At 35.2% G+C, this 24435-nt stretch overlaps 1 protein-coding gene across 1 annotated transcript in view; it reads right to left on the bottom strand.

Moving 5' to 3' along the window:
- The window catches only part of MARCH1 (membrane associated ring-CH-type finger 1), a 399528-nt gene that overhangs the window by 224606 nt on the left and 150487 nt on the right, over positions 1-24435 (bottom strand). Inside the window, exon 2 of the mRNA XM_006081832.3 lies at positions 14299-14447. Coding sequence (XP_006081894.1) covers positions 14299-14409 — 111 coding nt within the window. The 5' untranslated portion in view covers positions 14410-14447. The remainder of the gene's footprint in view (positions 1-14298; positions 14448-24435) is intronic.

Raw genomic sequence — 24435 nt, 5'->3', positions numbered from 1 at the left:
TGGATTGGTAGACCTATGCTATTATTATTAATGAACAGAAATAGTTATATTAATTACATTGAAAGAAAATAAAGTCAATTATAATAATTAGGTTATCATTTTTCCACTATAATTTATAATAAATGTATAGAAATAGGAAAGACCAAAACCAGGGTTCTTAAAGTCCCTTAGTCAAAAATCTTGCTAGAGTGGCAGGCAGATGAATTGTGTAACTCACCTATGAATTTTGATTATACATCTCAAACTTGAGGATTTCACATTTATTTTATGAAAGCATATATAATTAGTTTATAGAAAGATTTAATTTAACATATTTTTAAAGTTTCTTTTTCTTTTATTACCTGGGTTAGTGACAAGGGAAAAATTAGCTTAAAAGGTCTTCATCTAAGCTTCCCATCTGTAAAACAGAGAAAATAGTATAACAAAGTATCTCTTAGAAGAAAAGTAAAAATGGACTATGCTTAGCTTGGCACAGTTGCTTTGAAAAAGGCTGGTGATGGGCAACATATCATGGTCTTAGTCAAGATTGAGTGAAATTTTTTTTCTAGTGTCAGAAATTAGCACGAAGCTTTCTAGAATGTTCCCAGTGATAAAGTTCGATAGGACAAGGGTCTCAGGGTCTGGCAATTTTAAATGTTATTACTAAATTTTTTTCTTGCTAAATGTTAAGATGCAGCAGAGTATTTTGTCGATACAGCTGTAAACAGGATTAGCTTGACAGGAACTCAATAGGGAGTAAGTGCAAGAGCCAACTGCAAAGGAGAAAGTAACATGCAATTGACCATATTTCTAGAAAAATTGATTTATCAAAACTGATAGAAAAATGAAATAAATTCTGCTTTTTACATTTCCGAAATTTGATGAAATCTCTTTTCACTGTTATGAATGTATTCCTTTTTGTATTTTTATGGAATCCTTTGGGGTCTCAGGAAGGAGTCTCAGGAAGGAAAGCATATGACTCACTCTCCTGAAGGGAAAGTAGACATTTGAATAGGAAGGCAAGTATATAAAGAAAAGTCACTGATTTGGGAGAGACACTTTTCATCTAATAAGAAAACATCTCTTGATCCCTTTGAAATAAGAAGGTAGAAAAAATCAATTTTATTTATGGAGAAGCAGACTTATTTTTAATCTCTGCTCTCATCTCCTTATGTGTAGCAAAATCAATGTATTACAGTTATGCAGAGATTAGGAAACAACATTGCATAAAGACTAGGTCAGCTCAACATGGCTCAGTGGTTGAGTGTCGACCTATGAGCCATGAGGTCGCGGTTCAATTCTTGGTCAGGGCACATGCCTGGATGTGGGCTTGATCCTCAGTGTGGGGCATGTAGGAGGCAGCAATTAATGATTCTTTCATTATTGATATTTCTCTCTCTCCCTCTTCCTTCCTCCCCGTTTCTCGCTGAAATCAATAAAAAGATACGTGTTTTTTTTTTTAAAAAAAGACTAGGTCAAAGATTTTGTTTTTAAAAATTGTTTTTTACTAAGTATAAGTATGGCTCTAAAAAAATTTAATACCAGCCAGTGGCAGTGAGGCTAATCATAAGACATTTCAGAAAATATATTGAACTAGAGTCCCGGTGCATGGATTCATGCACTGATGTGGTCCCTCAGCCTGGCCTGTGGGGATTGGGCCAAAACTGGCTCTCCAATATCCCCTGAGGGGTCTCGGATTACAAGAGAGCGCAGGCCAGGTCGAGGGACCCCACTGGTGCATGATCGGGGCTGGGGAGAGACCACGGGAGGGCTCCAGGGTGTGTCGGCCTATCTTGCCCAGTCCCAATTGGCCAGAGCCCAGCAGCAAGCTAACCTACTGGTTGGAGCATCTTCCCCCTGGTGGTCAGTGTGCATCATAGTGACTGGTGGAATGGTCGAATGAATGGTCGGACACAGCATATTAAGCTTTTATTATATAGGATAGTGTGGTTCTAGGATATGATAAAATCCTATTCATTAACTGTACTAATTTTTAAGTTTATTCTTACATAGTGAGTGGCAAGAACAACATCAGCAATGTTATGCCCACTGAATAGTGTTGGTTTGTCTAATTTCCATAGGTGCAATTACTCAACCCATGAAAAGAAGACAACCAATTTTTGCTTACAGTTTCATTGCAATATGTACAATAAAATTTGGTTGGTGTGACAATGTGTCTGTGAACGTTAACAAGTTGGTAACTTCAGTGTAAAAGCTACTTTATTTTTTATCTGCAAAGAATTACCGGATCGTTAAATTAAATTCCTCTAGGCTGCATCAGACATACAAAAAACAGGTGTCTAAGTTCCCATTTCTGCATTTGAATTGCTGGTTTCTTAATGTGGAATCACAAAGCTGTACTCTTGTATTATTGCCCCTAATAATTACAGTTGACAATTACTATAGTGATAAAAAATTAATTAATGGGCCATCAATTAAAAGGTTGTTTTTGGCTTTTAACCTAAGGGATTGGCTTCATATGTTGAACTGGCATTTTACTGGATGATATTGTGGTAAATAGTTAAAACATATTAAGATTGGACAAAAGACTCTATTAAATAACTTTTTCCTTTACTCTAGAAATGTAGTTGATAATTGTTAATATCCATAAGGATAATCAACCAATTATTTCAAATATCAATCCAATAAGTATGTTTTTCATCTCCAATTCATTTCAAACACTATTTAAAACTATATTTAATTTGTGCTTTAATGTTTAGTAGGTACAAATAAAAATCTAAGAGACCAAATTCTGCTTTCTACATTTTTTAAATTTGTTGAAATCTCTTTTCACTGTTATGAATTTATTTCTTTTTGTATTTAAATACACTAAGTGGAGATATTTCAGATACTGATGAATCCTCTTGGGCAATGTATTTAGCCAAAACCCAAGTTTTTCTATCTATAAAATGGAAACTATAATATATATATATATATATACTGGAGGCCCAGTGCACAAAATTCTTGCACGGGGGGCGGGGGAGGAGCTCCCTCAACCCGACCTGCACCCTCCAATCCGGGAGCCCAGGGGATATCCTACTGATGGCTTAGGCCCGCTCCCCGTGGTTCTCTGCTGTCTGCAGGGCCTGCTAGGCCACTCCTGGGTCGCCGCGGGAAATGGCCAAGCAGGTCCTGCTCTCAGCGGCTGTCCCCTGGGACTGGAGGATTCCAGTGGGGCTGAGAGGACTGGGTGCCGCCATCTTGTTACTATGGGCACCACCATCTTTGTGTCAGAGTGATGGTTAATTTGCATATTGCTCTTTTATTAGATAGGATATACACATTTACATATAAGTGTATATTTATGAATTTGTAATATACATACATATTTTATTATATATAGATTCATTACACAAAAATCAAAAAGTGTGCAACAAATTTAGATTTAAATATGGATATGAATTAAATTTATTGAGATTAAATAACATAAAATTTATACATCTAATGAAGTCTGTGTTATTATCTTTCATCAGCCTTTCTTCTGCAGAGAGATTTTTGTCCATTTCACACAGTGCAGTATTATGGATTAAATGAGTTATTAACACATTAGGTGCTCAGAACAGTGCCTGGTATATAGTATGTATTCAACAAATGTTGGCTTTTATTGTTCAGTTTTCCCACTGTGTGTTTTGCCAAATGAGCCAACACAAAGACTACATGTTGGATATTAAAGTTGAATAAATTATACCAAATTATTTAGTTAATTCCACTACCTATAGAAAGTACAATCTTATATTAGGTTAAGTGTATTTCTCTAACTCAATTCCTAAAGATGGTTCTGTTTACTTATTACACCAAATAGGTAGTAAGGTAGTATTTAAAAGTAAACAGGACACAATTTACATGATAAATGGTTTATACAGAGTAATAGAAAGACCTTTCCTCATCTCTCCTTACCACCATTTTCCCTATATTACCAGCTGTTAGTGATGCTTGGGAAACACTTCAACCCCCACAGCTGGGTTAGGTATCCATCTAAGGCAGCGGTTCTCTACCTGTGGGTCGCGACCCCTTTGGCGGTGGAATGACCCTTTCACAGGGGTTGCCTAAGACCATCCTGCATATCAGATATTTACATTATGATTCATAACAGTAGCAACATTACAGTTATGAAGTAGCAATGAAAATAATTTTATGGTTGGGTCACAACATGAGGAACTGTATTTAAAGGGACAGAAAGTTGAGAACCACCGACTAAGGGCTCTTCTAACACCCTTGGGTAGTCCCCATCCTACTCTATACCTAGTCATTTATTTGTTTTCTTCACTGGGTTCTTGAGACTAAGAACTGTGTCCCCTTCACCACCAATACTATTTATTTATTACATAGTATAGTGCTTGGCACATAGCTGACTCTCATAGAGAGTAGTTAAATGAATAAATGAAGATACTGTCTAAACTGGGTGATTACTGTGATTCAAATAGTTCTGAATCCTTCATTTCCTGCATGATTTATTTTTTTAAATATATATTGTATTGATTTTTTACAGAGAGGAAGGGAGAGGGACAGAGAGTTAGAAACATCGATGAGAGAGAAACATTGATCAGCTGCCTCCTGCACACCCCCTACTGGGGATGTGCCCGCAACCAAGGTACATGCCCTTGACCGGAATCGAACCTGGGACCCTTTAGTCTCCAGGCCGACGCTCTATCCACTGAGCCAAACCAGCCAGGGCCCTGCATGATTTATTTACCCCTATTTTGTTCCTTGATAACAGAGCTCTGGAGGCTCAAACCATAACTCAACAATGTGCAACTCTGGATACCACACAATTCATTCATTGGGCAGTAAAATAACTAGAATGGTGAATTACTAAAGAATTTGTGCTAGGCTAACAATTGTCATGTTATATTATGTAACTGTCTGTCAAATATTTATATGAACAAAACATTCCCTATGAAGTGGCATAGAAGACTGGAAACATTTAGAACTCTGGATTCCTGCCATGCCACTCACCTGATCTTTCTGAACCTCCATTTCTCCATCTTTGTAATGAGAACAGAATTAGCTATTTTCAGAGTTACCATAAAGTTTTGAGATATATGTCTAAACATTTCAGCATAGGATAAGCATGAAAAATACTATTGCTATATGTTACTTATTGAGTTTTGAGTATAAATTTGTTTATATTAATTATTGAGCTTTTTAAAACATATTTTTATTGATTTCAGAGAGGAAGGAAGAGGAAGAGAGTGATAGAAACATCAATAATGAGAGAGAATCATTGATTGGCTGCTTCCTGCATGCCCCACACTGGGAAGTGAGCCTGATACCCAGGCATGTGCCCTGACTTGGAATTGAACCATGACCTCCTGGTTCATAATTCAAAGATCAACCACTGAGCCATGCCAAGTGGGTAATTATTGAGTTTTGAGACATAAATTTATCTGAGAACTCTGTGTTGCTTATCTTTTGAATTAGAAGACTGTTATATGGAAATAGCTCTGGAATCTTCAGGAGTCTGATTCCACCCTGACTGAATGCTCTACTTATTTCCAGGTACAATTTTTATTCTGAGGTGAAAATAAGCTGACAGATTTCAACTCAATCAATCCTACCTGTTCCCTTTCCTTAAAACATAACAACACTCCTACCAAAACAAGGACAAAGAAATTTTTGCCATCTGTGTCATTTGTGAGTGGAGAGAAATAATGTTCCTCAATTTTACCTGTACACAGGAGGCCTCTCCTACTTGGGTATACACAACTCTGCTCATTGGTCCTCAGATAATGAAATTAGGATACTTAAAATCCAATGTGTTCTAAACATGATACAGATAGTCGAACTAAACAACTATTGAGAATTCAGCATCTTTCCTAGGAGCTCACAATTTAACTTATATCTAAGTTAAACAGACACACATGACACAGTTTGATAAAAAGCAGCCTGAAGATAATCTTATGATTTACTCCCTAGAGGAAAAGATCTCTCCTAATGAGGGGCATTTTTAGCTGAATTACTACTATTGTGAATAATCATGTTTTGACATTGTTCAGTAAATATACAATTAAAGTTAATGTGCTACTTTAAGCTGCACAGAGAATGTAATCTTTCTTCATGATGTGATGTTTGAAGCACTAAATCTCCCCCTTTGCATCCTCCAATTCAGTCTGTTTCCATAACAACCACTAGGATATATTTTTAATGATTTTGCTTTTTGTTTTAAAAAAAATCAAAGCTCTTGAAGGCAAAATGTCTTTTATTTAATTTCCCTAATTTATTTTATAGTTATTCTAATAAAAATTTAGATTTTATTCTCTATTGCCTTTGGCAGTACTTAGTAAAGGCTTTGTAATAGCTATTAAAAACAATAGCTGATAAATGATCAAATAGGAAAGAATTAAAAGGAAGAAAATGAGTTTTAAAAGAATCCTGCAAATTCTATCTGCCCTAATATAACTTATTTTCAGAGTGAATGAAATCCACTATACAATAAACAACTGGCCATCTTGCTCAGAACTAAAAAAAATAAGGGTAAGACAGTTGAAAATAAGTCAATAGGTTTAATGAAAAACTTAATATACTCAAACTCTGCTTTCTATTTACTTTCTATTTGATTTCTAAGAGACGTTATGTTTGTGGGGCAATACCAACCCATTTTCTATAGGCAGATATATGATTTCCTTTAGCCTGGTAAGACCAACAGTAGACAATGGGAATAATTGGAGATTGAGGAAAATGACTCCAGTAAATATCAATTGGTAAATGGAATTTCTTAATAAGGACAAATTTATGTTTTATTGTCTTATACACTAAGAAAACTATCTTTAATATTTTTAATGTTTTTCAAAGGCAGAATTTTATTACAACAGAATGTACTTTTTAAAATCATAATCTTAGTTTCTAAAACTTTAACTCTGCATTTTGATGATAGAAATCATCTGAGGATTGTTTGATTTTTAAAATGAGTTCTTCCATATTTTAAGGCATCTGGCATTTCTAAGAAGAGGGGATTTAATATATGAGATATTGTACTTCATAGACTTTACAAACAAAAAGCAATCTCATTTTTGGTTAGTCAATGCTCTCTGCTCAAACTGTTTATCCATTCCACAAGTTCCCCTTATATTCTAAACACCAGAGATATAGAGGTAAAAATTCCCATCTTCCCTTTTTCATCTTATCTCCTAGTGCAAAAAAAGGAAATAAACCAACATGCATTCATAACTATAAATATTTTCAGATAAAGAAATTATTAAGAAATTACATTTACCAGCTGATATTTACTGAAGTCTATGAAAAAAAGATGAGTCTATGAAAAAAGGAAAACCAGAACTGGCACAAAGAGTGAATGGGTGCAATATTAGGGACAAATCTAGTTAAGGTTGTTATGGTAGATATGCCAAGTCTGCATGAAAAAGCTGGCTATAAAAAGATCTAGGGAAAGAAAGTTTTAGGCCCATAATATACATCGATTAATAATACATATATAGTCCTCATACCCAAGCCCTTAATTTATAATAGACATCATCTCCATATTACTAATTTATGAAGCAGATTACTTTCTTCCTCAGTCTTATTTATCAACATCTATGTGCAATGATAGTTGAGTTGGATCAAATTTTATGGTCATTTATCTAAAGAATGTAATTCTCTACTCCAATTTGGTGATTAAACATTACATATTAAATTCAATATACCACACTCTAATAAATTCAAGGCAAATAACTTAGAACATTTTGTCAATTTTTAGTACAAAATACTCGACCTACTAAACCTACTTGGATATGGCTATTTCCAAAAGCAAAGGATACCCACTGTGACTGGTTTTTACAAGTCTTGGCAAGGAATGCGAACAGAGGTGTTATACACATCTGTCTATAGCAAAAGGTCTAACTGGCTTACTTCCTTTTAGGTTTTCATCAAATTCTGCTCTTCTATGATATTGTTGTTTTTCTAAATGTTAAGATCTCTTGTAATCAATTAAAGTTATACAAATTCTATTCAAATTCTATTCATTTATTCATTTATCTTCTGAATAAGAGCCGGGGATATCAATGTTCATTAAATCATAAAAAATGAAATAAGTTTAAGGACTGATTACTACAGAAATGGATTACAGGAATGTATTACAGAAATGTCTGAGTGGGCTGCGTTGATATAAATCAAAAGAAATAATAGTACAGCCTGTGAGCAATGAGAACAACAAAGAGCTGATAATGTTATGATTCTTCAATTAAAACATACAATCTATCACATGTTTCTAAACTAAGTCAAAATAAAGCTCATTGTTTTAATTTTTCATAAGCTTGGTAAATATGAAACTTTAACTTTTGACACAACTCTTTCTATATTTAAAACAAAAGATTATGACACAATTAAACATGAATTTTTTTGGCTGCTTGTTTACTTACACTTAATTGGATTGTGTATAGAGGTACTTTGTCCAGTAGCTTCACGTTGGATTTTTTAATGTGTATTATCACAAGTTATATCTTATTGCTAGAGAGAGTTTATAGTAAATTGAAAAAATCTTGGAATTTAAAATCAGATAGGAATAAGGCTCACTAATTCACCCTTAAATTAGAAGACTGTTACTTGTTACTCTGGAGAGTTATTTAACTTTTGACTTATAGTATTTTCATTTGTAGTATGCAAAGATCAGTATCACTTCTCATATAGGTGTGGTATATAAATAACCTAGAAATCAGAAGACCTGGGTTCGTATGATTTGGAGTAAATTACCTAAATTACCAGGGGTGAGAAATGTCCGGCCCTCAGGTCGTATATGCCTGTAAAATCATTTGGTCTGGCCCTGCCAAGGCATTAGGGGTGAGTTAATTAAATATTTGACCAAATATATCACGCTAATTTTAAGTAGATAATTTGAATGGCCCTAGAATGATGTTATAAATATCCAAATAGCCCTTGGCAGAAGCAAACATTCCCCACCTCTGACCTCAACTCTTAACAACATCTCTATTTCATTACCATTTAAATTTAATTGAATTTTAACTAAATTTGTATTGTATACATCTCAGCCTGGTTGTGAGCCATAACAAAACAATGGACATAGAGATTGCTTTGAAACTTATAAAGCTTTATACGTATGTATCTTATTACAAATCATTTTTCATTTGAGTTTTATTCATATGCACCACATACTTCTTGAAAGCTGTCTTATCCAATCTCGCCTCTGCAGTCTTGCAGAGCAGCAAGCACCTGAACCCAGACCATGTACATAGAAGGATGGAAACATAAATACAAGCTTGGAAATGGCAAATCACCGCAATAAACAGTCAGTGACGCAACTTAGTCTATTTATAACCCCAAAGAATCACTATTGATTATAAGAAAGAAATTTTCTCTGGAGTTGTTGCTGACTACCTAAAATGACATTTTTGATTCCTCTATTCTGACTCCCTTAGATTTTTTTCAACTCTATTCCTCAGAAAATCTTTCACCTTCCTATTTCTGATTCTCATAATCTCCGTTGCTCTCATTTTAAGTTTAATATTAAAACTCTGGTTTAATTTAGGAAATTGCTTAAGGGTATAGTGGTATAAGGTGATTTGTTTTGGTTCTTAACATGTCAACTTGTGTTACAATACATTGCAAAGAGATGTTTTTTCCCTTACTTGTCATCCAAGGGGCTCCCCTGCCCCTTAGGTTACAATTGTGAAGATGATAGCTTAATAAGCATGATCTCCCAAACCCCTCAATGTTTTCATTAAATCTGAAAGATTGCCAGCTAAATAAATACTTTCTGGATTTCAAAACAAGGTAATCGGTATTAGCTTATAAATAAAAAAGTCAGTTTATTGAGGATGCAATGGTGAAAATGGCTATATTTATGTGTCATTCAGTGCAGAGTAGATAATAACCTAACAGACACACATACTCATGAGATTATTTAAAAAGGCCCCATTTGTCCTCATGCCACACTATACTGTATTATTATCTTATTTTTAATCTTGTATTTGGCCTAATGTATATAATTCAAATAATGACTGTTTTTCCCCCCAACCTCAGAGAGACACACTTGCTTGAATTATCAGAATCCCAGCTTCACTAATTATTACCTAAGTTACTTTGGGCAGGTTTTTAAATTTCTCTATGCCTCAGTTTCTTTATCTATAAAATAGGGATAATGATCACACCTACCTCATTAGATTCTTTTTATTTTTTTAGTTTATTGATTTTTTACAGAGAGGAAGGGAGAGGGATAGAGAGTTAGAAACATTGATGAGAGAGAAACATCGATCAGCTGCCTCCTGCACACTCCCTACTGGGTATGTGCCCGCAACCAAGGTACATGCCCTTGACTGGAATCGAACCTGGGACCCTTCAGTCCGCAGGCCGATGCTCTGTCCACTGAGCCAAACCAGTCAGGGCCTTCATTAGATTCTTGTGAGCATTAAAAAAATGAGGATATGTGTAAAATACTTGGAAAAGCTTCTGGTACTTAACAATCAGTCATCATCCTGATCCTCCTCTTCCTCCTCTCCCTCTTCTTCTCACCCCCCCTCCCCACTCCTCCTCCGAATCATCATCTTACATGGGTTATTATCTGTACAGGAAAACCTCAAATGCTCTGGTTGACAGTGGAGGGTTAACAATAAAAGCATATGTATTCAAAATGGAAATGCAGGACAAAATACTACCTGTCAAAGAAAAAAGGCATCTGTGGTAGAGGCTGGCTAAATGCTCTCAATTTCCATATTATGGACATTCAGGAAGACTATATTTCCCATCATTCTCACAGATACACGGGTATGTCACTGGTTTCCAGTCAATGGCACCAGGATAGAAGTGATGCACTAACTTTCAAACCTCACAGGTATCTCCAATGATCACCTGTCATACTCTTTCCCTTATCTGACCCACTCAGAGGCCCTGTATTTCAGATAGTGGCCCCATGAGATGGGAGAAACAGGGTTCCCTGCATTCATTCCTGGAGAGTCAAAAGTCCTGTACCAGACTGAGCCGTGAGCAAAAGCAAACCTGTATCACATTAAGTTGTTGAAATTTCTGAGTTTATTTCTTATAGCATCCATTCTTAATGTTCACTCTGCTTATTAAGCTAATATCACTCAGCCCTAAATCTATTCTAAATTCTGTTTTAAGATGCTGGCTTCTTCTAAACCCCAAACGGTGGGACATAACACTGATATAAGTGTTGAATAACACAGGTCCAATAAAAATGCACATATGAATTGCCCTGGCCAGTGTGGCTCATCCTGTACACCCAAGACTGTGGGTTCGATGCCAGGTCAGTGCACATATCCAGGTTGTGGGGTCAGTCCCTGTGGGGGCAAATTTGGGAGGCAACAGATTGATGTTTCTCTCTCACATCGAAGTTTCTCCCCCTCTCCTTTCCTCTCTCTCTCAAATCAATAAAAACATATCCTCAGGTGAGGATTTAAAAAATTACATTTGAATAAAGTGACTCAAAGCAAATATGAGCTTTAGAGCTGAAGTATCAAACTTAATAATACTTAATAAATAATAAAGTTAATTGATAGCTAATAATATTAATGAACTTTGTAAATAAACTTAATAAACTTAAAGTGACTCAAGGTAAATATGAGATTTAGAGCTGAAGTAAAACTTCTCAATTGAACAAAGTATATCATCAGATTAAGTATGCAGTCCTCCTGTCTATTTTTTAAGGTAATATCTTGCCTATTTTTCAAGATAATATCATCTTGAGAGAGAGACATGGGAGAAGAGCAAGTCAAGGGCACCCAAAAAAGGACTCTCCTAGGCACATGACTATCTGGAAGCCAATAGGTCAGAACCTTATAAATATTTCAGAGGGTTGTAGCTGTAAAATACCACAATCTCAGCAATATGAGTCTTAAAATATTTAAGACTTAACACAACTTGGTCCCATCATGTTCCCTTAACAGGAACAATATTAAGGGTATACAACCCTCAATAGGCACTTGAAATGTGGACAAGGAGAATAGTAGAAAAGGAAGAACTTCCCAGGCGGGGCGTAATGGAGGCTGGAGAGGACCATGGACAAGGGAGATGGACAAAGCCTCTCCCAGGACCCTCCCTGACCTCTGGTTTAGGAAGACTTTCCAATGGCTGCCAGTAGGATTTCGCCGTTGGTTTTCACATGTACCTCATTCTTTCTCTTCCCCAGCATGAGCGTTTATTGTGGTTTTCCTCTTCCTACTCCTTATCAGTATATTGGAATGCATGGTCAGAACTGGTGCAAAATACAAATAATTTACTCATAGGGGATTCACTGTGATCATTATTTGATGCGGACAATGAGTAAGCAGAGCTCACAGACTGAAGATTTTAGTTATCTCTCTTGGAATGTAATAAATCTTTTTCAGGAGAGAGTGGAAGTACGACATGAATATTTGGCAACTAGAAAGTGGACGGTGGCGGAAAGGGGATGCTCATGAGTTCCACCTGCTTTTCCTGGCCACCTAGCTGCCTAACATTTCCCAGCCTCCCTTACAGTTCAGATGGGGCCATGAGACTAGGCTCTGTGCAATGGAAGGATGTCCACACATTCAAGTCTGCTCTATAATAGTCCATGCACACGGGCCCATGTGGTCTCTACCCTTTCCTCAGTGAGCTAAGAGGCCATGGGCTTAAAAGAAGGCAGTAGCAAAAGATGAAAAGAATCTACATCTTTGAATCATCATTTGACAGTGAAACATCAAGGAGAGCTGCCTAAGGGACATGGGCTATGACATGAGAAAGAAATACTTGATTTGTTGATGTTAAAAAAAGAATTTTTCGAGGTTATGTTACAGTGGCTGACGTTTATCCCTCAACACAGCATTAGATTTTGAAAGATTAATTATTAGATTTAATTAAATTGGTAACTTGATGTTTTTTTTCTATTTGAATGGGAAGAAAATGTCACTCAGGCAGTGAGATAGTGTGGTAAAGTAGAAAAAGCCTTAGCTTGAGAAACCTGGCCTCAAGTAAGCCTTTTATCATTTACCAGCTAAGTGACACCTGTGGAGTCAATTAATTTCTCTGGGCCACAGTTTTTACATATCTGTAAAATGAAGCTAATATTATGTTACCCAATTATAAGAGAAAGCCAGGCCAAATGTTTGCTCAGGATTTTTTATGGTTTTGATCTATGGTTCTATGAAACAGGAATTAAGCACTAAAACCACTGAAATGAAAGCACAGGAGTGATTTTTTATTTAAAAATTTTTAGCTACCGCATGATACCTGACAAAGTCCAGCTTTATGAATAAATATTGTGTAACACGTGTTTCAACAGTGTTAACTCATTCTAAGCAGTCTTATTGGAAATAATAATTTATAGAAGAGTGAGATGAAACAGGGCAGATGATAATTTCAAAGAATTTATGTCCCAGAACTTTATCCAATCGTTCTACATACATGTCTCCAGACGCTCAGCCCTTTTCCCACAAACTAAGAAGATGAAACTTAAGGAAGACTCCCCCTTCTATATTTTGTTATCTGAAAGCCTATTCCTTGAGATGTTTTTTTCCTTGAGAGCCACTCAACAATGTTTGCAAAAGATCACTATTTCTATGTAAAAGTAATATAAATTATCAAATGACTCCAAAGTTAAAAACAAACCTAAAATCTTTGCTTATATTTAATTATATGTTCATCAACTAATACATCAGGCTAATAAAAACACTGGTATCTTTATGAAATGGTAAAACAATTAAAATATATTTCATATGTTGAAATAAAACAGAGAGACTAAATGGAATTTTCCTTCTGTAAATCAAAATGAAGAATGTTACAGCAAAAATCTAAACAAAGAGCTTTTAAAAGCTTCGTTTGCTAATGAGTTTTCCTAATCACTGGGAAATAATGGCTAACTGAAACTGTGCACTTAAACTTAAAGCTGAAAACTAAACATAAGAAAGTATATTATTGAATTGTCTTCCAATCACTTTTGCAATTATTTAACTCATAATTTTACATAAAATTATAATTTTTGAATCCCCTTTCCAGACATTTTTGGAATATATATTAAGATATATATGATTCTCATTTTTCATTGTTTTTGGATAACTCTACTCATTTTGCTCCATTGATTCCATTACACAATAATAGAATATAAGATACAAACTTTAAATATCTCTTCATCATCCCTAACATAATGGAAGGGCAAATAAATAGAAAGAAAAATAAATTGTTAAATATGAATCAAACATGATTATTATATGACATTAAGATATTTCTAGTAATATCCATTAACAAAATTGAATCTATAAGAATAAAATACTAGTACAAATGCATATATTACTGTAAACAAAAATAATGTGTACTTAGAGACTCATTCCTCTCCCAATTTCCTTAGCATTCTATTTACATAAAAGCCATTTTGAGGTAAAGTAACTTTTCACTCACCAACGTGGAGGTTTGTGAGGCATCAGCCAAATCCCCTGAGATCTCGGGTGTTCGCGTGTTGTTTGGGATTCTGTGAGGGTTACGGGCTATCGCTTCGCACCAGCCCAGCATTTTCTCCTTCCTCTTATCCCTTTTCAATTTCTGAAATTCTGAAAATAATTTACATTCCCTGAAACAAGTCACGTATTTTTGTTGTCTATTTTTGGAAAATGTACATAATTGAAATTAAATAAGCAATGTAATAAAATACCAATGGAGAACATTTTATTTTAACCAGAGGTTATGGAGAGGAAAAGAAGAATATGCTGATTATTAATAACATCCCAGAGCCACAGGGAAATGAAAACTGTACACATATATTCAAGGAGCCTACTATGTACATCCCAATTTGTGACCCTTCTTGACTGTGGACATTTCTTCCATCAGGTTCTAAGTGTTATTTCCAGGGATCAGTTTATAACATGAAATTCTTAACTTGGGAGCTAAGAACAGACCCAGTTCCCTATACTAGTATATCTCCATATTTCAATGACACCAAAAATTTGACATAGCTTTTCATCTGAATGGCCTACAGATACAGAATAAATTGAACACAGGCCAGTGACAAAGATTACTCATTCTAGCAATGGTATGATTATCTCCTTTATAAAGTTCTTCCAACTAAAGAAGGATAAATTTTAGTACAAACATGGTAAACTTAGTATATGGCATCGATCAAATAATGATTTTTAAAAATCGCCTTATTATCTCACGAGTACAAATATTCCACAAACCTTGCTTTCCAGAACTTCCCATTTGGGGGAATTTTCTTCTTTTGGCTTTGAAAAAGTTATATCAACAATGTCTTTTAACATAATGAAGAAAACATTCTTTCCCTGTAAAGTTTTACAGCCTACTTTTCCACTCCAGCACTCTCAGTAATTAGAAATAGTTTATTGCGGGTCTTTAGTTAAATGCATTACACTGTCAATTAAATATCAAAAATAATGTGGAGTAATTATTTTTCACAGCATAGAAAGCAATTAGCAATCTGGTGGTTTATAACATTTCAGGGATTCAAAATAGCACATTTCATAGCACTAAGAAAAGTAACACAAAGAAAGGTTGCACTAACAGATTGATGAGTTATTACTCTAAATGACAAAATACTCAAGTTAAATGGATCTGAACAATGTAAATAGAGAAGTTATAAAATAGACTTTCATAAAAATTAAGTCTAAGATACTCAGTGGAATGGATTTCTAAATTAGACTGGTAATCTGAGTGAATCATTCATCTGAGGTACAGGGAAATGGTGAGGGAGTTTGAAAACTATTATTTGAATGAGCAACAAATTATTAATGCTTGCCCTTTCAAACGCATTGCTTAAGATTTTATTGAAAATTCATATCCTATGTTCTACAAAATCTGCATATCCAACTAATTTGCACTCCACGGAAAGTAAGTATTTCTGCATTCCCCGACACAATATCTTGGTTACTCATCAACTTTAAATTACATTTCTTGAAGTGTGCTAAGAGTAAATGAAAATTAGTATCTTTATTCAAAGGCAAGAAGTGCAATGAAACATAAGGACCAAAACAATTTAATCAAGTATAAACAAATGTTCTGCTGTAAGTCATTTGGATTTTTTTGTGTGAAAAGTTTAACTCTATATAATTAAATACACTTTAATAGTTATAATAAAATGTTGAATTCATGCATGAAAAAAAGCATAATAAAGTGACCCACAAAATGATATCATCATTACCCATTCTGGGATATGTTTTTAAAGGCTGCCAATTTCTTATTCCCCATTCAGTTTCTGAAATTAAATAAAACAGTTTAATTTTATTTGCAGCATGCTTTTGTGGTGATGGTGGTGGCCATAGCTATGTTCCTCCTAATTCAGTCAACATTAATCCATAAGTATTTATTGAGCCCCTATTATGCTATAGGTACTAAAGAAGGCATAGAAGAGTCACAAGATGAGAGTTACTTTCATTTTGGATATGAGTTCAATTCAGTGCAATATTCTAGAGAACTTCAAAATCCAAGAATAATTCAGATCTTTCTGACTCTCTAAATTTTGGATTTGTAAACTTATTTGTTTAACTCCAAGGTGACTTCCGGCTCATCTTGATCTTAGATGTCTTCCCTGAAGTTGGCTTGTGCAAAGCATCCTTTTGGACCATTTTGTTGAATTGCTATCAACATGTCATCATGACAAGAGTATTAAACTTTTTATTATAATTGCTAAAGGAGTATAATATAATGTCATCTGCATTCTAGTTTTGTTTTGCATGTGACAATTATTATCTTAATTCTAGAATGATTAGGTAAGCTATGTAATTCAACAAGATAAATACATACTATTTTTACCTAAACACTGTGCTTATGATAATCACTGAATGCTTACTGTGGACACTGTACTGCTCTCTGTTGTGTCAAAACAGGAAAGATACATGATAAAATGTGATGGCTTACATTGAACTGGGATCTATTCATGGGAATATTTACAAAGAAAGTTGAATTTTTTTAAATATATTACTTTATTGATTTCAGAGAGGAAAGGAGAAGGAGAGAGATAGAAACATCAATGATGAGAGAGAATCATTGATCGGCTGCCTCCTGCACATCCCCACTGGGGATCGAGCCCGCAACCCAGGCATGTGCCCTTGGCCGGAACCGAACCTGGGACGCTTCAGTCCGCAGGCTGACGCCCTATCCACTGAGCCAAGCCGGCTAGGGAGAAAGTTGAATTTTTGAAATGACAAGAGGAATCTAACTACAGCCTTTATTTCAACCTTTTACTATTTGAATGAAGATATATGAGAATATAGAAACTGCCTATGACGGTTATAAAGCTTCTGTTAGAGTCACCGAAGGAGGAAGAGAGAAATTTTGTCTAACAACTTGCTCTGCATAATATGCACCAATGACTTCACCATTTACCTTAGAATCAAAGAATTATAAGCAGAAGAAATCAATGTTTAAATGGCCTCCAAAGAAGCAGCATGGGTGTAGGCAAATTGAAAGGGAGAGAGGTGGGGGGAAAAGCGAGAGCCACTTCCTGTGGGTAAGAATAGTTGCTCAAGACAATATCTTATTTTCTGTTATTACAAAACACTAGAGTTTAGGTCACATTTCAAAGGAATCTTTTTTTGTACCATTGATGATAGAGATTTAGAAATAGTTTAGGTGACTTGAGATAACTGAAGGGTTAATAATGTCGATTGTTGAGCCTCTGCAGACCATCATTCTTCCTACACAGGTCTGGAGGACTCATCATAATCTTAGGGGTAAGAATGTACTGCCAGTCAGCAGAGTAGGCAAATTAGGAGCATTTGCAATTAACCCTAAAGCACTTTAAACTGTAAGTATCATCAGTATTATATCAGAATAGGAAAGTGGTCATTAAGCATTCATGTTAATTGCTATCTAACCATTGAACCAAGCTAATATGAGATACAGCAATGAGCAACTTACTTAATGATCACAGGAAATTGAGATTTAACTAAGCTTAATTTTTAATATGCTACTTCAAGCAGATATTTAATTTAATAAAATAGGAGCACAGTGCATTCTCTGTGAACTAAATTGACAACATTAAAATTAGGAAGAAAAAAATTGCAAGGCAATTGGGTATATCTCATGGAAAATTATTTACTTTTAATTCAAGGAATTGTTTACTGAAGACTTCCTTTGTGCCAGACACTGTGCTTGGAACCATTGGCTCAAGCGTTAAATCCTGAGCTCAGGCATAAGAGGGGAAACTGACAAGCAGATTCACCAACTATTGATAGTGTGCTAAGTTCTGTGAAAACGTTGAGAAAAGGCATCTGACTTAGCATCAACTGAAAGACAAGGTTGATTTTGGATGTCTCTCCAAAGAAAATAAAATTACAAATAATTTACATGAGAATTACAATTATTGCTATGCCAAAGGAGGCTGCTACTACCAGCTGTGTACACAACTCCAGGGGGCATCATGCACAGGGTAATCAATATAAATAGCATTGGGCTCCAAGGGCTGCTCTTAATAAAGAACACTGTGTGAATGGTGTGCCTGGAGTTGGACAACCCTGCAGAAAGAAAGCCTAAGTGAAGCTCATTACACTTACTTTACCGAACCCAAGCCTAATGTAATTTAATCTTAAAATAAGAACTTTTTTCCCCACAGAAAAAAAATGCTGTTGCCTGCCTCTACCTTGCCTCCCTACCTCCTCAACTTTTTCCTTCCTAAAATTTGCCTACTCCTTGTCATAGCCAGTAGAGTTAGAGGTCTGGCCAAATGCTGTCCCTCTTCACCATACACATACCTGAGAAAGTCCCCACCACCTCTACTCCTACAGATAATCATCCTCAAATTTAAGTCTTCTGTATAGACTTTGTCTAAAAATGTGAAAGGACTTTTCACTTGTAAACTTGAGACATTCGGCTATATATTTCTTAGAGTCATTAAGAAACATGTTTCAAATATTGAACACTGCCCCGAGAATAACATTGAAGTTCAATCTCCATTATGAAAGAAACAACTTGTAAATCAGGGAAAGGAAGGGACAGTTAGAAATATGCTTCCCTTGTTCATTTAACTGCATATTTCTGAAAATTAATATTTGTTCCTTGGCGGGGTGTGCATGTGTGTGCCTGTGTGCATGTGTGTGTGTGCATGTGTGTGAAAGTTCCAAAAAGTACTTTCTAGATGCTCAAAAAACTATAACATGCATGCCTAAAACTCAGACAAACTCTACTCTGGAATCCTGTGTGGTTGTTTTAAAGTACTCACACACAACTATGAATTGTTCTTGAAGACTTGGAGTCTTAAAAACCACCAAGGACTGCCTGCTGGGATGAATTTTGAAAGTCTTTAGACCAGATAGTCTTTGGATAAGGTAACGATATTTCTTAAATTCACAAGATGAAAATGTGCATTGGGCTTTCTAATTTCTATGCGTAGGATGTGAGGTTTCTCAAAAGGAAAGAGAGGTTCATAGTTTTATTCTACAATGTGGAACACTAACTGACATAGAGCCCAATAAATAATTGTGATAATAAGATGCATGATGAGATAAAGAAGAGCTCTTCTTTGAGTAAAGTTAGGAAATGGGGAGAAGCAGAAGGTGACTCATAGTGAAGGTTTAAATTCTTAAGTGCTTTTGCTTGGACTATAGGAGAAATTTATTTAGTATGTAGTTTTCTTTTAAAAAATTCTCCCTCTACCTTGCAATTCGTTTTAGAGGCACCAGTCTTTCTGTGAAGTTACTCTAGCCCAGTGGTCGGCAAACCGCAGCTCGCGAGCCACATGCGGCTCTTTGGCCACTTGAGTGTGGCTCTTCCACAAAATACCACGTGCAGGCGCGCACGTACAGTGCGATTGAAACTTCGTGGCCCATGCGCAGAAGTCGGTTTTTGGAAAGGAGATAGATGAAACAAGTATACAAGACGACTGTGGATGGGAGAGTTGGAATGTACCTCAATCAGATTGAGGACGTTTTTAGCAAAGGCCAGCTTAGGAGAACCCTAATTAAGTTAATAACAACAATGTACCTACCTATATAGTTTAAGTTTTAAAAAGTTGGCTCTCAAAAAAGAAATTACAATCGTTGTACTGTTGATATTTGGCTCTATTGACTAATGAGTTTGCCGACCACTGCTCTAGCCTGATAGGAGGCCTGATAATGAATAAAGAAATGCACAATGGAAGGAAGTGGAGGCAGTGCAGAGAGGAACGTTTTTTGAAGAGAAGGTTTTGGTAGCAAAAGGAGCCATAACTCTAAAGACTGTTAGAAATAGGAGGAAGGGGCAGTTTCCAGGTGGGCAACTTTGGGAAAAATATAAGAACTGTGACTCTTCCAGTCTTTATAAATTAAGGGAAGTGACTCAGCAGATGAAGAGAAAATCGCACACAAACACCCACATGAGCAATGAGCTGTTCTTTAGAGATGATCATAAAGCTTTTTCATGAAATTGATGGTACTAGCTCAACCCTCAGCACATATGTTGGAGCAATCTTTTAGACATAAAAATAAATGAGGGCCTTCCAGCTTAAGCTCTTTCATGCAAAGAGTTTGGAAATCATCACTCTCATCCTTACAAGAGAGATAAAGCCGAAGAAACTTAAAAATCAATGATTTTGCTTGGAACCATCAGAGAGGGAGGTTGTAGAACTAACCACTACCCCAAAATATGCAGAGACAGGCGAATAAAGAGAAGCATGACAATTTTAGAATACGTGGGGAGAAGCTGTAGCAATTCTTATGTATTATTGAAGGGACCATGTGGACTGGCTTGAGAATGAGGACTTCCTAGAAGCTGTATTCTTAGTGCAGGCCCATTGCTTTCCTGGAAACTTACTTAGATCTCATGATGAATATCTGAGGAAGATCCCACCATGGCATTCGTAAGAAGAAGGGAAGAGTAACCATCATGAAGAATAACAAAGACCTATTCTTTGGGGCAGATATCTTAGCAGAATCATATTAACCTACCTGGACAAAGGACATTTCTCCTACTCCAGGCTTTTCTAGCTTTCCTGCCTCATCTAAAGTGGGTAGAGAAGCTAAGAAACATTTGTGAAGGCCACAGCCCAGGAACACAGGCCCATTACAAAACTTAGATTTAATCAAAATTATAAAATATTTCTCTTGTGCTGTACCTTACCACTATACCAACAGGGCTTCAGAATGAAAATAACAGATTATAACTGAAATAACTGCAGACACAAACTCTCTTTAAGGAAGTGTACATAGGGAAGCTCAACACCAATAGGAAAAGCACAAGAACACAATGATTTGAAGCAACTGGTATCTATAGCAAGCAAACATTAAATACAGCCCAATTTCTAGCCAGTGTGTCTTAGTACGTATGTCATATGTGTCTTTCAATAGAACAATTAGAAAGCATATTAAAATCAATTAAAAATATTCTGAAGAGACATAAAAAAGCATCAGAACCAGATTCAGATAGGACACAGATATTGGAATTATCAGATAAGCATTTGAGATACCTATAATTCATATATGAAGGGCTGTAATAGAAAAGTAGACACCATTCAAGACATGATATGTAAAGGAAGCAGAGAGAAGGGAACTCTGAGAAAGAATAAAAGAGAAATGCTAGAAATAAAAACACTGTAATAGAAATAGACTGCTGTTGATGGGCTCATCAGTTGACTGGACATGCCCCCCCAAAAGTATACTGGACATGCCCCCAAAATAGAATAGAAACTTCTCAACTGAAATGAAAAGAGAACAGAAAATGAAAAGAAAAAAAAAGGAGCAGGACATCCAAGAATTGTGAGATTATTTCAAAAGATGTAACATATACATAGCTAGAAGAAAAAAGATAAACAAAGCATAAAATATATTTGCAGGACACAAGATTAATATATAAAAGTCAATTGACTTCCTGTATATTATCAATGGAAAATTGAAATTAGAAAAAACAATACCAGTTTCAATAAAAAAAGAAATATTTAGATATAACAAATAAATAGAGTGTTTACATGGAAAACTATAATATTTTTGATTTTAAAAATCAGAGAAAATCTAAATAAATGCAGACTTATTCTGTGTCGTGAGCGGGAAAACTCAATGCTGTTAAGACATCAATTCTTTCTAACTTGAGCTCAAATGCAAGCACTATATCAGTCAAAATTCCAGCAAGTCATTTTGTAGATATTGACCACGATTATTCTAAAGTTTATACAGAAAGGAAAATACCTAGAATAGCAAAAATAATAGTAAAGAAGTATAAAGCTGGAGAACTCACAACCTACTTTCAAAACTTACTATAAAGTTACAGTGATCAAGTCAGTGTGGTATAGGCAGAAGAATAAACATATGAAACAATGGAACTGAATAGAGTCCAAAAATATAATTATAATCAACTCATTATTAGCAAAGGGCAAAGGCAATTCAATGACAAAAGATATTCTTTTCAAGGAGTGGTTCTGGAAGAGCTGTACATTCACATGTAAAAAAAATCAAATGTATACACAAAGCTGACACCATCAACAAAAATTAATTCAAAATGTATTAGAAACTTAATTTAAATGCAAAACTATAAAACTTCTGGAAGAAAACAAATGAGAAAGTGCGGGTGACTCTAGGCTTAGCAATGAAGTGTTAAATACTACAATAAAATCACAATCCATGAAAACAAAAGTTGATGAGTTTGAATTTATTAAATTCTTAATTCTACTCTTTAAAAGACTCTCAACAGAATGAAAATTTAAGCCAAAGGCTAGGAAATAATTTGGAAAATGCATATTAGACAAAGGACTACTATCTAAAATATACTAAGAACTCTTAAAACTAAAAATAAATACAAGAAGAAATGGGCAAATGGATCTAACAGACACCTCACCAAGATGATATACAGATGGCAAATAAGCATATGAAAGATACCATCATATGTCATTAGGGAATTGCAAATTAAAACAAAGAGATACCACTACACTTCTATTAGCATGGCTCAAACCCAACAAACTGATAACACCAGATGCTAGCAAAGATGTGAAGCAACAGGAACTTTCATAAGTTGCTGATGGGAATGGAAAACAGTTCACCACTTTGGAAAACAATTTGGTACTTTCTTGCAAAAGTAAACATAGTCCCACTATATAATTCAGCAATTGTACTTGTAGCTATTAACCCAAGAACTGTTCCCACAAAAATCTGTACACTAATATTTATTCTAAGTTTATTTGGAATTGCTAAAAACTGGAAGTAACCAACATATACCCCTCAATAGGTGAATGGATAAACAAATTATGGTACGTCCAAATAATGGAATTATTCAGAAATAAAACAAAATGAGTTATTAAGCCATAAAAGAATAGATGAATCTTAAATGAATATTTCTGTGTTAAGCCACAGACTGAGCAGTGCTACTTTATGCATGATTCCAATTATATGATATTCTGGAAAAAGCAAAACTATAGCAATAGTAAAATGATCAGTGACAGGGCAGTGAAACAGTAAGATACTATAATAGTGGATACATTAGATTACACATTTTTGAAAATCTATAGAACTTTACAGCTCAAATCATAAACTTTAAAATATATGCAAATTAAAACATATCATTGAAGAGGTTGGGGAATCCCAAGATGGAATGTGAAAAACACAATCTAAATATATTACAAATATATAAAACAACCTCATGGAAGAGTATGAGGGAAAATGTGTTGACCTAAATAACTTTAGAAATGAGTGGAGCCTGTAAGATGAAAGAAAAAAAAAGTTGAACATAGACATTGCACTTTAGTACAGAACTGTTTCCCATGGAAGTAAGGGTTAACAATTTGGATACAGCTATACACTTGTACTGGAACAATTAAGGAAGTAGTTAGCATATAGCGAGGGCCAGGTTTCTCATTGTTGGAGTGGGAGGTTACAGATAAGCAAGGGGAGAAGGCACATGACACATGGTATTGGAGATGGAGACATCAGTATGATTACAGTTGGAGACATCAGAAAAAACTTATGGTTAGCTTAAATAGATACATATGGTTACATATAGAAATATTTATAAATATGTGTATTTACACAAATATATATTGCCTTCCTCTGTCTGTTGAGAAGGCCTAGAAGCAATGACACCTAGAAGCAATGACCATACCTAGGGCCCAGGAAACACAATCCAGAATGAGTGGGAGTTGGTTTCTAATACCATTCGACAGAAAAAGGAACCGAGTCGGGGACAGGAAGTATACATTATGAGCCTATAGTGTCAGAAAGTAAGGAAATGTTGAGAAACAAAACAAAACAAACATGAGTATGGGAATATGCCAAAGGACACAGGAGCCAAACCAATTAACTCTCATAACCAGAGCTGAAATGATTTGAGCAACAAAATAAAGTAGTACCAGATTATAACCCAAAGCATAAGATAAATGTCCATGCATTCATACCAATATAAATAAATGATTGAATAAAGAAATAAATGGAGAATAATACCAAATCCCTCATGCAGAATTCTAAATAACTTATGTAGATAGTTCATCCTCAAAGTCTGAGGAGAATAATTCTTTATATTATTGCAGACTATATAGAGTAACTTGGTCCCCAAAAGTACAATAAGGAAAGATAAAAAAGATAACTTTACAGTGGAAAAACCCGATAAACCCACCGTAGTTGGGTTATTAAGATT

Source organism: Myotis lucifugus, unplaced genomic scaffold (assembly GCF_000147115.1).
Source record: "Myotis lucifugus unplaced genomic scaffold, Myoluc2.0 scaffold_1, whole genome shotgun sequence".
In the NCBI taxonomy this organism is placed as follows: domain Eukaryota; kingdom Metazoa; phylum Chordata; class Mammalia; order Chiroptera; family Vespertilionidae; genus Myotis; species Myotis lucifugus.
Note: the sequence above shows the minus strand (reverse complement) of the source record. Positions and strands in the feature narration are given on the sequence as shown.